Here is a 16,231-nt window from a genome sequence, read left to right as displayed (position 1 = left end):
GTTCCCAGGCAGTTCTGGTCTAGAGGTCCTCAGAGAAGCAAGGTCTCTAGGAACAGCTTTCTTCACTGGGCCTGGAATTCAAGCCCCATGCACCAAAGTCTTGAGTGACTGGGAGCCAAGAAGGTAAAGGTTGGCAGGGAATATAGAGGCAGATTTAGTCTTGTTTCTTGTCAGGGCTGCTGGGTGCAATTTGGATAGTTTTATACTGGCTCTCATTCTCTGACTCTTAATTACTTTGCTTTCTCTGTGTGTTTACAGGTTAATGATTGCTAGGTTTGGTATGGAGATCTCAGCTTCATGCAATTTGATGCAGCCATCTTATTTCTCCTGCCTTCCCTTTGTTGCCCTTATTAAATAAAAATCCTTTATTCTTTGATACTCCAGTGTTGGGTTCGCACTAGCAATATACAGTCCAAAACTATTTGGGCCTGGAAATCCTGGTTCAAAGGGATAACTGTGGTCATTTATTTAAAAGCTTACAGTATTCCTAGGGAAGGGAGAAGTTGTATGTAGGCAATAGTTCTAAATGTGCAAGAGTTAAAATCTCTAGTGGTTATTGAAGCATCAGATAAAGAAAGTTTTAAACACAGAATTGTAAGATTAGGAGGTGAATGCTTACTATTTTAAAGTTTGTATGGTCCACCCACAGACTCTATGGGGAAAAAAAATCTTTTCAATATTTATATTCCAGATCAATGGTCTACATAATATTTGAGATTTAAATCAAAGTTTCAATCCCTTTCTGGATCAAATCCCACACTCCCTCTGCCCCTACCACACCACATTATATCCTTTGATCTGCAATACTTTGTTAAGATGACACATGTGGAATTGAGTTTTATTTGGATTTATTATTTTTCCCCAAACTTTGATAATTTGGACTGATGGTCTAGAATTCCTGGGAGAATACTATTGTTTTCTGATATAAAGGGAAAAATAGCAAGAGAAATGCAAAAACTACAGGGAAGTTAATTTGTAGAACCTTGATTTTATGGCCCATTATTCAACGGATTTAGGATAAAATAGAGATCTTTTAATTCAAGCTTCATTTCCTTCCTCCAAAATGGATGTGCATTGTTTCAGCAGGAGTCTGAAAAATGGTTGCTTCTGTGCATGGATTAGCATGATTTTTCTGTGCATCTCATTCCATGTTGATCTTGGTATGCTGGCCTTTGATGTTGGTGTGTTCAAAAAAGAGTACATTTGGTGATCCTGGAGGAGAATGGGCAATCTTGAGAGTGTTGGTTTCAAAGATGGGCAGAAAGAAAAAAAATCACAGTACTTCACAATGGTTGGAACAGCTTTTAAGGTGATGGAAATATTTCTTAGAGCAATGGTGTTTGTGATTCTTTTACCAGGACTACAAAGGTGGGAGGAAAATGAAATATATGTTTAAGTAAAAAAGAAAAAGATTTGGAAAATGAAATTTAAAAGGTGCCAGTTGTACTGTCTGGAAAGAGTGTGATATAAAAAAAACTGGGTCAGAAAATTGGAAAATAAAAATACAGTAAGCTGAAGTATGTATTGTTGTGTGATGTGGATGCTAGCAGATGTTGGGGTAAGAAAACATACCAAAATTGAGCAGGAAACATCTCTTGATGAAACAGCAATGAAATGGTTATGTTCAACAATGTTTGTGTGGTGTTAGCGTATAAGAATTGGAGCTAAGATCAGTACTAGTATAATAGCAATGCACATGAACATAACTTTCAATGCCAGTGATGAATGGCTATAGCAATTTCATAATGCCATGAAATTATTAACTGCTTGATATTCAGTGAAACTTTGAGTGCACCAAGGGAAGAGATATAGCCAGACAAGTTAAATAAACTCATTAACGAGGAATGCTACTACTCTTCCATATTTATAATGCTGACAAGATCGGTTTCTTCTTCAGTTCCCAAGAACACTCAGCTATTTAAGTATGAAAGATCAATTGCACGATGAAAGAACAGCAAGAAGAGGGTCTTAGCATTATACCAATGCTAATGGATCACACAGATTAACGCCAATCATAGACAGAAAGTCAAGTTTTCCAAGTGTTAAAAGACATCATGCATCAAATTCTAATCATATATTCTAATTAATGGAAGCCACGTTCTCAACTTTTCCAAGATTGGTTCTTCAGTCATTTTGTACAAGATCTCAGAAGGTATCAATATGTGGTAAAGATGTCACCTGAAAACATGAAATCTCTTTTAATTCTTGACAGTACTCCCACTCATCCATCAGCAAAAAATTTGTGCACTGAGGTAGACACCAAAGTAGATGTTTTTTGCCCCCAAATGCAATATCAATAACCCAACACATGGACCAGGGAATCAGTCTGACAAACAAAAGTTTGAAAAAGCTACCTTTATTGATTCACTACATTCCACACATGAGAAAACCAATTACCAAGCTGATTTTCTCATGTATGAGTAGATTTTGTGGTCACATAGTCAACATTTGGATTTAATAGCCCATCTTTTTCTCCACTGGGTCCATTAAATCAACATTTTGCCATAAGCTGAATGTAGTGAGAATAAAGTACTTAAGAAGTGTGTGTGGTAAACAAGAAGATATGGTGAAAAAAAAAGAAGTGATAATTAAATGTGGATTCAAGAAAAATCAGTGGCCAGTTTGAAAGAAGTACTTGGAAGTGGTTTTGTCATACAGAGAATGAATGGGGACTGAATCACATGAAGAGTGTATTGAGAGGAAGGAGAAGACTGAGAAAATCATGATTGCACAGTGTTGATGAGATCCTCAAAAAAGGTGAGAAATGTAAAGGAAAAAAAAGCAATATATGAAGTGATGTATGAGCATGGTGGAAATAAGGATGGTTTGCAGTGACAAAAAGGTATGGCGAGGTTACATGAATAGTATTGACGTACCCTACATTTAGCCACACTTTTTCTTATCTCATCCTTTTCATTTTTTTGGCTTACTATTTCTTACCCCCTTTCTGTGCTTTGCATTACATAATTTAACCAGAAAGAGATAAACATGACGGGAGTGATGAGGATGAAGACAGGCAGAAGCTGTTCAACTGGACCCTCCCTCCATCCTAACTACAGAACCATCACCAGTAGTTGCACGTATTAGTTAAACAAATTAATTGATCAAGACAGACTTCAGCTCTGGAGAATAACATTCAAAATATGTCTTCCTCAGTCTGGTGCCTGCCAGATGTATTATACTTTGACTCCAATAATCCCTGGTTAAAGGCCTTGCTGGCTGTTATGGAAGGTGAAGTCCAACACACCTACAGACACCAGGCCAGGCAAGTGTGGTCTGATTACTATAATGTAATGGCAAAATGAGGATACATCTTAAAAAACAGAGATTCCTACTTCATTTGTAAAATCATTTTATTGGTACAAATATACATTATGAATAAAATTCCTTCTGCCCATATTGTAAGCAAATGCATGTAAAATATTGAAAAAAGTAAAGAATTGCTTTTACAGACAAGGAACTACTATTTGTTTTGAAGTACGTGATAAAAGTAGAGAGGACGCAGACAGATCCTATGGTGACCTTTACAAAATACCAATATTGATAAAATATCCATTGCCTTCATTTCAATCAACATACATTTACTTATGGTTATGGAAGCATAGCAAAGTGTTAGTAATTGTTTTTCTACTTTTGTGCTTTTGAACAGTACACAAAATGTAAATGATTGTGTTCTTAAATAGACAGTTACACAAACATGGGAAAAGTCTCCCAAAGGAGAATGTAAAAATCATATCCAAGCATCTAATATATATTATTTATACAAATTCTTTTATTAGTGTGCTCTGTTGATATAATTACAATGTGCAATTGCATTCAGCAAGAATATATTTATAAAGTAAGTTGCGTGCAAGTTTGACAAATTTACATTCAGCAGTCCAACGCTTTTCCTGCTGTACAGTAATGGGTTAGTGTAAGAAAATGACCAATCCATTTGCTTTGAGTTTTTTCAACCACAAAGCTCTAATGCAAGGCATTATTTTTGTAGCTGCTTCAGAAAATTCAAGTAGAAGACATGGAATAGTTGCTGGCTTTAGCAAAGGCCTGAGAGGGAATATCTGGAAATAGATAGTCAGAAAAAAGAACCAAATTCTTTTTTAATCTGATTACCAGTGCAAATATTGACCTTTGACAAGCTTCTTTTTTAAAAAAGGAAAGAAAAGCTAATGGGAAAAAAGGGTCAGTAATAGTTGGACCCTATTATCACAAAATAATCTGCACTGTTAAGCCCATAACCAATCAACTAAACAAAAATGAAATCTTTATCTGGTTCTTCTCCAGAGTCACTGGACTTGCTTCCTTGCTGGCCATCTTTCCTCAAAGGTCTCTGCTTCTGTTCCTGGGATTCAGAAATCTGATGTCCTGGGCTTTTCTTTGGACCTATATTGTGAGACAGAAGGTTTTGTGAGATGAGTTGAAGTCTCCTCCAAAGATAATCCCTGCAGAAAAGGAGTAAGCTAACAAAGTGTACTTCAATTTTTCTACAATATCATCTTGAACATCCAGCTCTGGTAGAACTAGAGAGCTGAAGAACAGCACTCTGGCTTTCAAGGGAAAACAGAAAGAGTGTCTACAGGGAACCTGCTTTGTTCTCCTATACCAGAAAGAGCACTCTGATCCTAGAACTTTCCTCCTTTTCATTGGCCGAACAACAACTACCACCTCTAATTGCCACAAGTTGCTTTCAAGCAATTGCTGCAGGAAGATGATGTACAGTGGGGCAAAAAAGTATTTAGTCAGCCACCAATTGTGCAAGTTCTCCCACTTAAAAAGATGAGAGAGGCCTGTAATTTTCATCATAGGTATACCTCAACTATGAGAGACAAAATGGGAAAAAAAATCCAGAAAATCACATTGTCTGATTTTTAAAGAATTTATTTGCAAATCATGGTGGAAAATAAGTATTTGCTCACCTACAAACAAGCAAGATGTCTGGCTCTCACAGACCTGTAACTACTTCTTTAAGAGGCTCCTCTGTCCTCCACTTGTTACCTGTAGTAATGGCACCTGTTTGACCTTGTTATCAGTATAAAAGACACCTGTCCACAACCTCAAACAGTCACACTCCAAACTCCACTAGGGCCAAGACCAAAGAGCTGTCGAAGGACACCAGAAACAAAATTGTAGACCTGCACCAGGCTGGGAAGACTGAATCTGCAATAGGCAAGCAGCTTGGTGTGAAGAAATCAACTGTGGGAGCAATAATTAGAAAATGGAAGACATACAAGACCACTGATAATCTCCCTCGATCTGGGGCTCCATGTAAGATCTCACCCCGTGGGGTCAAAATGATCACAAGAATGGTGAGCAAAAATCCCAGAACCACATGGGGGGACCTAGTGAATGACCTGCAGAGAGCTGGGACCAAAGTAACAAAGGCTACCATCAGTAACACACTATGCTGCCAGGGACTCAAATCCTGCAGTGCCAGATGTGTCCCCCTGCTTAAGCCAGTACATGTCTGGGCCTGTCTGAAGTTTGCTAGAGAGCATTTGGACGATCCAGAAGAGGATTGGGAGAATGTCATATGGTCAGATGAAACCAAAGTAGAACGTTTTGGTCTAAACTCAACTCGTCGTGTTTGGAGGAGAGAGAATGCTGAGTTGCATCCAAAGAACACCATACCTACTGTGAAGCATGGGGGTGGAAACATCATGCTTTGGGGCTGTTTTTCTGCAAAGGGACCAGGACGACTGATCTGTGTAAAGGAAAGAATGAATGGGGCCATGTATCGTGAGATTTTGAGTGAACACCTCCTTCCATCAGCAAGGGCATTGAAGATGAAACGTGGCTGGGTCTTTCAGCATGACAATGATCCCAAACACACCGGCCGGGCAACGAAGGAGTGGCTTCGTAAGAAGCATTTCAAGGTCCTGGAGTGGCCTAGCCAGTCTCCAGATCTCAACCCCATGGAAAACCTTTGGAGGGAGTTGAAAGTCTGTGTTGCCCAGCGACAGCCCCAAAACATCACTGCTCTAGAGGAGATCTGCATGGAGGAATGGGCCAAAATACCAGCAACAGTGTATGAAAACCTTGTGAAGACTTATAGAAAACGTTTGACCTCTGTCATTGCCAACAAAGGATATATAACAAAGTATTGAGATGAACTTTTGATATTGACCAAATGCTTATTTTCCACCATGATTTGCAAATAAATTCTTTAAAAATCAGACAATGTGATTTTCTGGATTTTTCCCCCCATTTTGTCTCTCGTAGTTGAGGTATACCTATGATGAAAATTACAGGCCTCTCTCATCTTTTTAAGTGGGAGAACTTGCACAATTGGTGGCTGACTAAATACTTTTTTGCCCCACTGTATACTCTACATAAAAGATGTGCATTGCATATAAATGCCAGCCTATTGCTTACAACTTCTTTCTGGCCTTGAAGTATTATTTCTGAGTTTCTCTTATATATTTTATATTTTCAGATTGTGACTCTCTTCTTTATTGATATGACCCACTTTGGGAGACAATACTTGTCTTAAAAAATGGATAAAAATGCAGTAAATGAATAATAAGCTCAAAAACATGTCCTGCATTGTATATACAGTATTGCTCATAAAAGAGAAAAAATCTTCATAGCAGTAGACAATGACACTTAGATTATAGTATTAGCTAAATCAGAATATGGAATTATAATCCATCAATCAAAATCATGTTACAGCTACTTTTGGATCATGTGTGCCCATGGTTATGAGAGACATAAGTACTAACTTGCAAATAAACAAAAGTTAACAGAAAGATGACCATTAAATAAAGTAGCGTACACTAACATTCTTAAAACTAACAACACTTTTTATAATAAATTAAATGTATATTCAATGAATTTCAATATGTATTAGTAAGACATGTTGAACACAAGGCACAGGGAGTTTTTAATTGATCCAAGAAAAAAAAATAACTGTATAGCCTTTTCCACAATTAGCCTTATGAATCAGCTGAACTGACATGAAGCTGCTATAGCTATACATATAGTTTATTCATATACAAAGATAAACAGACTAAAACTATAATCCTCTTTTGATGCTTACAGAGTAAAATTAATTATATTTTATATAAAAGATGTGTAGGTATAAGTCAGGATAGTCAATCACTGATGTTTAAAGCAACAGCAATATGTAGACAGCAGTGATATTAAGAGTAATCTTTCCATAATATAACAAATGAAACAGCTCTTGCTCTCTAAACTTCTGATGAGACATATTTTCAATAGATCACAAAAGAAATTCTTCCATATTCGGCAGCAGAAACATCTGCTTGTTTCTTACTCAGCATCCACCAAAAATAGAATTTTGCTGTATTAATTATAAATAAGAACTTATTCACTGAAAATCAAATGAAAGATTGAACAAGCATGAGGAAGAAAGAAAGGGTGAAAAACTATGCTTCTTCAAAAACTTTAAAAATCAGATTTAAAAGTTTGATTAAGTAAACTGCTCAGCAATTAGTATTATAAGGCTCATTCAAATCATCAACACCTCCAACAATTTTTGCCATTCATCAAAATTGCTATCCAGGAGGGACATGTAGACATCCTACACACACACACACACACACACACACACACACTCACTCACTCACACAATTCCTTTGCATGGCTTTTTGTAGTTTCCTAAGAAAGGGTGCATAATTCATAAGTCGTGAATTTTCAATGCTATTCTAGTTTGCTATTACATTATGTTGTGATGCATTATCACTTATTAAGTCATCCAAATTCATACTTTGGTTTTCAAAAAAAGCCTCTTCAGTGTAATCCTTTTTATACAATGGCACAACAGACAGAAACTAGTTTGCATGTTTAGCGTTCCATTATAGGTGGTTAAGAAGGTAGGTTTTACTACATGATAATTTTGATTTTCTGGTTATACCTATGATAGCAGAGCTGGAACATTTGGTTTGACTAGGCAAGACAACAGCCAGTGTTTCCAAAGAGATTGGCTTCCCATTAACCTCTATATTCTATACAACTGCAAGCAGCACTAAAATGCAGCAATGATGAGGGCCTGCCTAACAATATCCTAGGAGAAGCTTAGATATTATCTTTACAACTATACTCTCTGATCTGATCTGATTTCTGATCATGTTCTAAAACATAAGAACTTATTTAAGCAGGGAATAAGTACCTAATTTAGCTAAGAAGATTGTACTGATTTTATTTAAGATTCTTTGTGTAGGTTGCCTTCCTTTGTTGTCAGACAAGTTCCTTTTTATGTGTACAGATTTGGTTTCATTGGTTTAATGCACAATTTTTAAAATAGGCCTTCCCCACTAATACTTCAAATTATTACTCTTCCCAGCTTATTATTTTTTTAAAAGCATATCCAATGTAAAGATGTAAACTCACTGCTGTTTTGATCTTGTGAATGAGAAACACATAAGTGATGAAACAACATGAAAGACTGGTGGGGTCTAGGCAGAGGGCCTTTTCTGCTATGGCCCCCACCCTATGGAACAATCTGCCTCCTGAGGTCCAGTGTGGTCCCACTCTCATGGCCTTCAGGAAAGGGGTGAAATCCTGGCTGTGCCAGAAGGCCTGGGAGCCGGATGGGGGCTCCCACCAGTGGAGGTGGCTTGTGGGTGACTGACCTTGCCCCCCCCCATCATCTTGAATGTTTTTAGTTTTTATGTACAGGGTTTCTTGTTTAGATTTGATTTTTAATGGGTTATTTATTTTAACTATTTATGGGGGATTTTTAATTGTTGATGGGGTTCTGATTTTAACTGGGAGCTGCCCAGAGTCACCCGTTGGGGGGAGATGGGCAGCATACAAATTTAATAATAAATAAAAATATAAATAAATAAATAAATAAAAGACAGGGGTATGAAGTCAAATGGAGGGTATGTGCAAAAGTACCCTTTCTCTGTGCCATCAATGTATAGAAATATACGAATCACTAAGGTGAAATGCTGATCATAGATATAGCTATGAATGATTGTTTTCCAGTAAGTTCGGACATTAAAAGTTACATCAGAAAAGGATACCAGGAAAATATAGTAACATTCCTACCTTCATGTGAAAGAGATCTGAGAGCTGGCTGAGGGCTACTTTGACTATCTTTTTCTTTATCAGAAGGGACTCTCTTCAAAACAGGAGGAAGCAGGGCAATTTTAGGGGAACCTGGACTGGACTGAGACTCTGGGACATCATCTGTGGAAACATCAGAAAGATAAATCCAATTTAAAGCTGTACAGCCATCAATGCACTTGGTGTATTGCCTAAACATAATGATAGTGGAACTAATACAAAACTGAAAACAACTATTGTTTATGGCTCCAACACCTGATAATTACATTTAGTAGCATAAACCCCCAAGTGTAAACCAGTCAGGCCAATTCATTGTACACATACATTACTAATATTAGTACAGCCATTGTACATAAATATCGTCAGTGTGAATAGGGGTCAACTTAAATGAGACAGCCAGCAGTCTATATATCTGTCCTATATGAAAAAAGTAAAACATGCCAAGCTCTCCACATAACCACGCTGAATCAACTCTAAATAGTCTGAAAGAAAACTGCTTAAAAGAACACAGCACAGACAGACCAGGCAGCAAGTTCCACATTCAGTTTTTAATGAAAAAAACATATTTCATTCTCAACGCATGAAATGTTAACATGGTAGAAAAAAATACATGGTTACCCATGTGTTATCTATGTGGGCATAATATATATTCAAATGAAGCTATATTGCAAAATCCTATTAGGCCAGACAAAAGGTGCTGTGATTTTCTACTGTCATCCTCTTTTGTTCATGTCAGGAGTGACATCTCTGATCAATCAATTTTGCTCCCTCTTGGTATCTCAGGCAAAATGACTATGTTCCTATGATTAATCTGTTTTTGATGAACTTAGATTCAGGTCTACTAGGAAGTGGTATCTTTTGAGATATTTAATACCCCCAAGGATTTTTTCCCCCAAATAATAGAAGCAATTAACTGGACAATAACTACTGTATATTGACTACATTTAAGACCTCCCTTTCTAAATACAACATGATATGGCAACTGAAACTTTGTCACATTTAATGAATATTTGGAATACTGAATTATATCAACACAATAATTTATATATATTTTTATAAAGTGTATAAACTATCCCCAGTCTAAATGGTGTACGTATGAGCAACAGCAATGCAATATCAATGCAATCATGAATCCAATAAAAACATTATCTGTTACATCCATTCATCTAACTGTGCCAAAAAGATGTAATTACTTGTGTTACTCTGAAGATCTTTCTGAAGCAGCCAAGTTTCTTTTTTTTAAATAATTTTATTGAAGAAGTTTTTCAACAGAATTAAAAACAGTTCAAAATTTGAATTAAAGAAGAATAAAGAAAAGTAACGAGAAGGTGAAAAAGAAATATAGAAAAAGAAATAGAAAAAAAAAAGAAAAGAAAAAAGAAAAAAGAAAAGAAAAAAAAAAGGAAAGGAAAGGAAAGGAAAGGAAAGGAAAGGAAAGGAAAGGAAAGGAAAGGAAAGGAAAGTTTCAAAAGAAGTGGCTTCTGATCTTCTTGACAGCTGTTATAGATACTGAAACAGCCAAGTTTCCACTAGCTTTTAGAAAGCCATGAGAGTGGAAGTGACCTGATTTGGGAAAGGAACCTTGGAAACCCCACGGACAATGCCTGCTTTCATGGTCCCTCCCCATAGCACTTCCTGGTAAGTGGGGATCTTCAACAGGTAGTCTTTCTTTGTATGGAATGGGTGGGCAGAATCTACCCGGGAAAGTAAATCTCATGGATATCTAAACCCTGAACCCTCCAGGGCTTTAAATTAGCACCTTAAATTTCACTCAGAAACATATTCAGGCAATTTGATCTCAACTGTTTAAAGGTTGTAATAGTCCCAGTTAAGCTTAAAAAAGGTTTAAAACCAATGCCAGTATTTTAATATTTAGCAATTAAAAGAAATATAGAAGGGAAATGTTGGAATCCCGGGGACAGTTAAACGGTACTGCTAAATAAATTACTAATTAGTATATAAAGTACATCAGTATTAAGTCTTTTATACTTTACCACTGAAATCCAGTTTCTAGCACAAAAGAGACTAGTTAAAACTGAATAATATGCTGCCCCTGCTGCCCCCAGGCTTTGCTTTCCAAAATTATCTCCTCAGGATTTTAATTATTAATTTTCCATACACAAGCCATAGTGTTAGGATTGATGCAATATTAAAATAATCTCACCTGTCCGAGAGGCAGACCTTGGCTTCTGAGGAACTGTTGGTCGTCCTATTAGGGTGGGCTTTGTTGTCTGTAGTGGAGGTTTTGGACTGGTAGGTGTGCTAGAAGAACTTTTTGTCCTAGCTCCAATTTCTATCTTTGGTTCAGCTTTTGAATTTTTTTCTGTCAAGACTGTGATAGAGTCATCCCTATTAAGAGCAAACTGATTTTCTGGAGAAGGATGATGAAGTTTTGTTACTGAAACAAAATGAACCAGGGAACAAACACAGAGATCAAGGGCACTGTCAGCTTTAATATAAAAAATTTCCACCCTCTGTAACTGTATGGAGAAACAGTGTATGGAGGATAGATGGGGGACTGGCAATCTATATACTACTAAAACTCTTATTGTGTTTGTTTGTACCCTCAAGTTAGCCCAAACGGTGCATTATACTGCAACAATTTTTGAGTCAAGGTACCTAAAATCTGCGAACTTAAAAAATGCATAAAAAAATAGAGGACCCATTACTCCTGTGGAACTGAAATTTCCACAATTTTCAGACCAGTTTTATTCACAAAGTTGTGGCCAGTGCAGCGTCCCCACAGTCATGTGATCAGGAACTGGAATGGAAACTGATTTAAATGAGAGATGGTATAATTACAATCATGCAGACCTTGTGCTTTAGATTTAGGAACATGAGTGTTTCATCAATCTCCTGCACTTTTTATGCCTTGAAAATTCATTCTGAATGTCTAAATAAGATTTAATATATTAATATTAGGAAGTTTAAAGGTGTTGGTGCAGTTTAATTTTACTAGCCTTAAAGATGATTTTACTAGCCTTAAAGAATACAGAATAGTCTGGAGTTACTCACCAGCTCCATCCAGTCGTTCTGAATTCACAGAGAGATCTGTTGAGTCTCTTACATCATTCACAAATTTCTTTAAAACAAACAAACAAACAAACAAACAAACAAACAAACAGGACATTTTAAAATTAAATATCTTCTTTCCAAACTGCAGACTGCAAATTCAACAAGACTTGAGTATTATATATCTTAAAACTCAGAATTGTATTAAATTAAAATGATGTAATAAAGCACTACATGGCACTAACTTTGAAGAGGGGTTGGAATTCCTGCTGGGACCGGACATTCAGATTGTTAACTGAAGCTCTACTATACACAAAATATCATGTTGAAATTAAAAGAGCTAAATTAGTTGGTAGTTTATTTCTGGTTTCAAAATGTTGTTCTTAACATTTAATGCTCTAAAGCTTTGGGAATAATTATCTTAAAGGATCCCTTAATGGCTCTATTTACAAACCTGTCTTCCACTTAAATCTACTTCTATGTTTTCCCAACTTCTGATAAAGTAGTGATGGGAGATTCCTTTCTACAGACATATGGATCTCTTGCCTATTCAACTATCTTTCAAATTACAGGAGAAATCTGTCTGTTCCAATAGAAGTGAATATAAGTAGCTCAAGGCTGAACTGTGGAATCCTTGGTGCTCTCTGAGCTTGGTTATTTGTTTGCAGATGTTTCATTACCCAAGTAGGTAACCTCATCAGTGAGTGTGGGGTTTGCTCCCTGTTTATATACAGTAGCTTGCCCTGCCAGTTTTGGTGGGGGTGTGGTTTTCTCCTTGGTAGTTCCTCGAATAAGGCATTGGTTTCTACCTGACTGTTTGGTGTTAATCCCTGCTTATCACAGATAAGGTTTGCAAGGTCTGCAAATAAACAACCAAGCTCAGAGAGCACCAAGGACCTCACAAATCTGTCTGTTTTCCTGAACAATTTTGAAGTATTGAGGCTTCTTAACTGTTTTTGCAAGTTTACTGTTTTACTTAATAATAATCAATTAATGTTTAATAGAAAGTATTACCATTGCTTTCTGTTGCTCCATTAGCAGTGATTGGTTTTAAGCTACCTTGAGGTAAATGTGACTAAGCGACATAAATATTAATCCAAATCTAGCAGCATATCTATACTTCTGCATATTCTTTATCAGAAAATAATAGCACTTGTAGGAAAATGCTGGTAAACTTTTGTTCAGATGTTTTTGTTCATGCATTTTACCAAAAAAATAAAGCACCAACATGAAAGGTACTTCTATGCATGATAATATCACACTGTAATCCTAGTATCATAGTTAAAATCCCATGTAAGAGGTTATTATTGTACGAGGTAGGTTGCAGACTGATTATCAAAACGCCTGTATGGTTTATGAAACCTCTTGTCTGCTTTAGATCAACATCTCCTGTGTGGTCAGTTTTATGTGGCTTTAACAGCTCTTCTGAACAGTATGCTCCTATTACTGACACAATAGCCCCATTTCAGTAGTCCCATGTTTATATAATACTCATGTATCATAGGATGTCTAGTCAAAATCCCTTGGTAAGAGGTTGCTTTGAAAGCTTTGCTCTAGCCTGAAACACTCCTACAATCTTCCATCCTAAGAGCAACAATACTATTAGTAACAAATAAAAACAAAAAATAAATTGTGTATTTATGTTGAATGCTGCATGGACCGAAAAGTGGAACACAGACACACACACTGAAAAGTGGAATATATATATTTTATATGCCAAGAAAATTTTGTATGTATAAAATTTTCTTAGCATATAAAATATATTAGGCTGACTCTCTCCTGGTAGATAGTACTTAATTTTAATCCTTTGATGTGCTAATTAATCTATTCTATATAGCCTCATTTACATGGCATTTGTTTCTGGAGTTAATATTTAGTTCATCAAACACTAGATGGAGCAAGATCACCACTACATGTTTGCTCAGATGGATTATTAATTCATGTTCATTTATCTGCAACACTTATGCCAATTCACACATCTAATTCAGAGGAAACACACACATACACGGCATTTAGCACTTGCACTTGCCATCTTTCATCTATGGAGCATCATCTGTAAGCATAGTAACACTACATTAGGTCATACATCAAATAGTAAATTCTTATGGTTTTGATTGATTGACTGATTGATCATATTTATATACAGTAGCTGCCCATCTCACATAAAAGTGACTCTGGGCGGCATACAGAACTTAATTTAAAACAATAAATACATAAAAACAGTCATAATTACAAAATAATTATAAAAGTTACAAAACAGAGAGGATGATATTAACCACAATAAGGGAGTCATTGCAAAATCTCCCTGGTCCCCTGAGGCCCCAAGGCCTGATAACATAGCCAGGTCTCGAGGGACTTGCAGAATGTTGAGAGGGATGGAGTTAATCTTACTTCTGGGGGGAGAAGAATCCACAAGGTGGGTGCCATGGCAGAGAAGGCCCACCTCCTGGGATCCGCCAAATGTAATTCCCTGGCAGACAGGACCTGCAGCGTGCCTTCTCTGCCAGATGTGATGGTGCAGGCAGCTGTGATCGGGAAGAGGCGGTCCCTCAGATACTCCATCCCCATGCCATGAACGGCTTTAAAGGTCAAAACCAGCACCTTGAATTGGACCCGGAAGCGAACTGGCAACCAGTGCAGCTCCCAGAGCAGAGGTGTAATGTGCCATGCTCATAACTGCCTGCGCCACTGCATTTTGCACCAGCTGAAGCTTCCAGATGTAGAGTGCATTACAGAAATCCAAACAGGAGATGACTAGGGCATGAGTGATAGTGAGCAGAGCCCCCTGATCTAGGAACGGGTGCAACTGGTGCACAATAAGAAGCGGTGCCATGACTGCCACCTGCTCTTTAAATAGGAATTGTGAGTGGAGGATCCCCAGATTGTGCACAGGGTCTGTCTGGGGCAGTGCCACTCCATCCAGCACCAAAGATGGCATGGTCCTTGAACCAGAAGGTCCCAAAACCCAAAGCCACTCAGTATTGCCAGGGTTCAGCTGAAGCCTGTTGTTCCCCATCCAGACCCTCACAGACTCCAGGCACTGGGATAAGACATTCACAGCATTGTTTAATTTTCTAGGGTCAGAGATGCATAATTGGGTATCATCAGCATACAAATGATACCTCAGCCTATGGCGACGGATGAGCTAACCCAGTGGCCTCATGTAGATGTTAAATAGGAGGGGGGAGAGTACCGAACCCTGCAGCATCCCACATAACAGGGGCCGAGGGCAGGAGATCTCCTCCCTAACCACCACAGACTGGAATCAGCCCCGGAGGAAGGAGGTGAACCAGCACAACACCATGCCGCCCACCCCTAATCCTCTGAGCCGATCCAGAAGGATACCATGGTTGATGGTATCGAAAGCTGAAGAGAGGTCAAGTAGGGCAAGGATAAATGCATAATCCCTATCCTGCCCTTGCCAGAGATCATCCAAAAGCCAGTGCTGTTTGTGTCCCATACCCAGGCCTGAATCCTGACTGAAAGGGATCCAGATAATCCACTTCATCCAAGGTTCTTTGAAGCTGTGGTACAACCACCTTCTTAATCACCTACTGCAAAAAGGGGAGGTTAGATAGTGGACAGAAATTGTTCAGCATAGTGGGATCCAGTGATGGCTTCTTGAGGAGGGGGCAAACCACAGCCTCCTTAAGAGATGAACAAACAACCCCCTAACTCAAGGAAACATTAACCATTGCTAGGACCCACTCGTACAACACCCCCCCAAGCTGCTTTAACCAGCCAGGAAGGGCATGGATCTAAAGAGCAGGTGGCTGAGCTCACAGCCCTAAGGACCCTGTCCACTTCCTCAGGTCCAACAGGTTCAAACCATTCCCAGATAACAGGACAAGACTCCTCCCTAGGCATCTCCACTGGGTCTGCAGCAAAGCCAGTGTCCAGCTGACAATGAATCTGAGCAATTTTATCTGACAGATGCTGGGAAAATTCCTCTGCATGCCCCTGCAGAAGGTTGTCCAAGCCATCCTTACCCAGGAGGGCTTGTGTCACCCAAAACAGGGCTGTGGGGTGGCTATCTGTGGATGCAATAAAAGTGGAGGAGTAATGATGCTTCACCACCCTTATTGCCACTAGAGAGACCTCAATAGCAGCTCTAACCCGAGTTTGCTCAAGTTCGTCTCTCATCGAGTGCAATGCTCTAGATGTCTCTTATCTCACTTCCTCTCTCTCAGCT

The 16,231-nt window shown here is 38.1% G+C and overlaps 1 protein-coding gene across 4 annotated transcripts in view; it reads right to left on the bottom strand.

The window, feature by feature from the left end:
- Positions 1–3,335: 3,335 nt before the first annotated feature.
- CARMIL1 (capping protein regulator and myosin 1 linker 1) overlaps positions 3,336–16,231 on the bottom strand; it is a 151,803-nt gene continuing 138,907 nt past the window's right edge. For 3 of the 4 annotated variants that reach the window (XM_007421932.4, XM_007421933.4, XM_088130552.1), the window contains 4 exons: positions 12,043–12,109; positions 11,192–11,425; positions 9,010–9,150; positions 3,336–4,380 (listed from right to left, as the gene is read on the bottom strand). In XM_007421932.4, coding sequence (XP_007421994.1) covers positions 4,244–4,380; positions 9,010–9,150; positions 11,192–11,425; positions 12,043–12,109 — 579 coding nt within the window. In that variant the 3' untranslated portion in view covers positions 3,336–4,243. The remainder of the gene's footprint in view (positions 4,381–9,009; positions 9,151–11,191; positions 11,426–12,042; positions 12,110–16,231) is intronic. The other variant, XM_025175171.2, reaches the window with a different exon arrangement.

This window comes from Python bivittatus, unplaced genomic scaffold (genome assembly GCF_059951505.1).
Source record: "Python bivittatus isolate LINGU-HERP-01145 unplaced genomic scaffold, Pbiv_v1 ctg000840_np1212, whole genome shotgun sequence".
Taxonomy (NCBI): domain Eukaryota; kingdom Metazoa; phylum Chordata; class Lepidosauria; order Squamata; family Pythonidae; genus Python; species Python bivittatus.
Note: the sequence above shows the minus strand (reverse complement) of the source record. Positions and strands in the feature narration are given on the sequence as shown.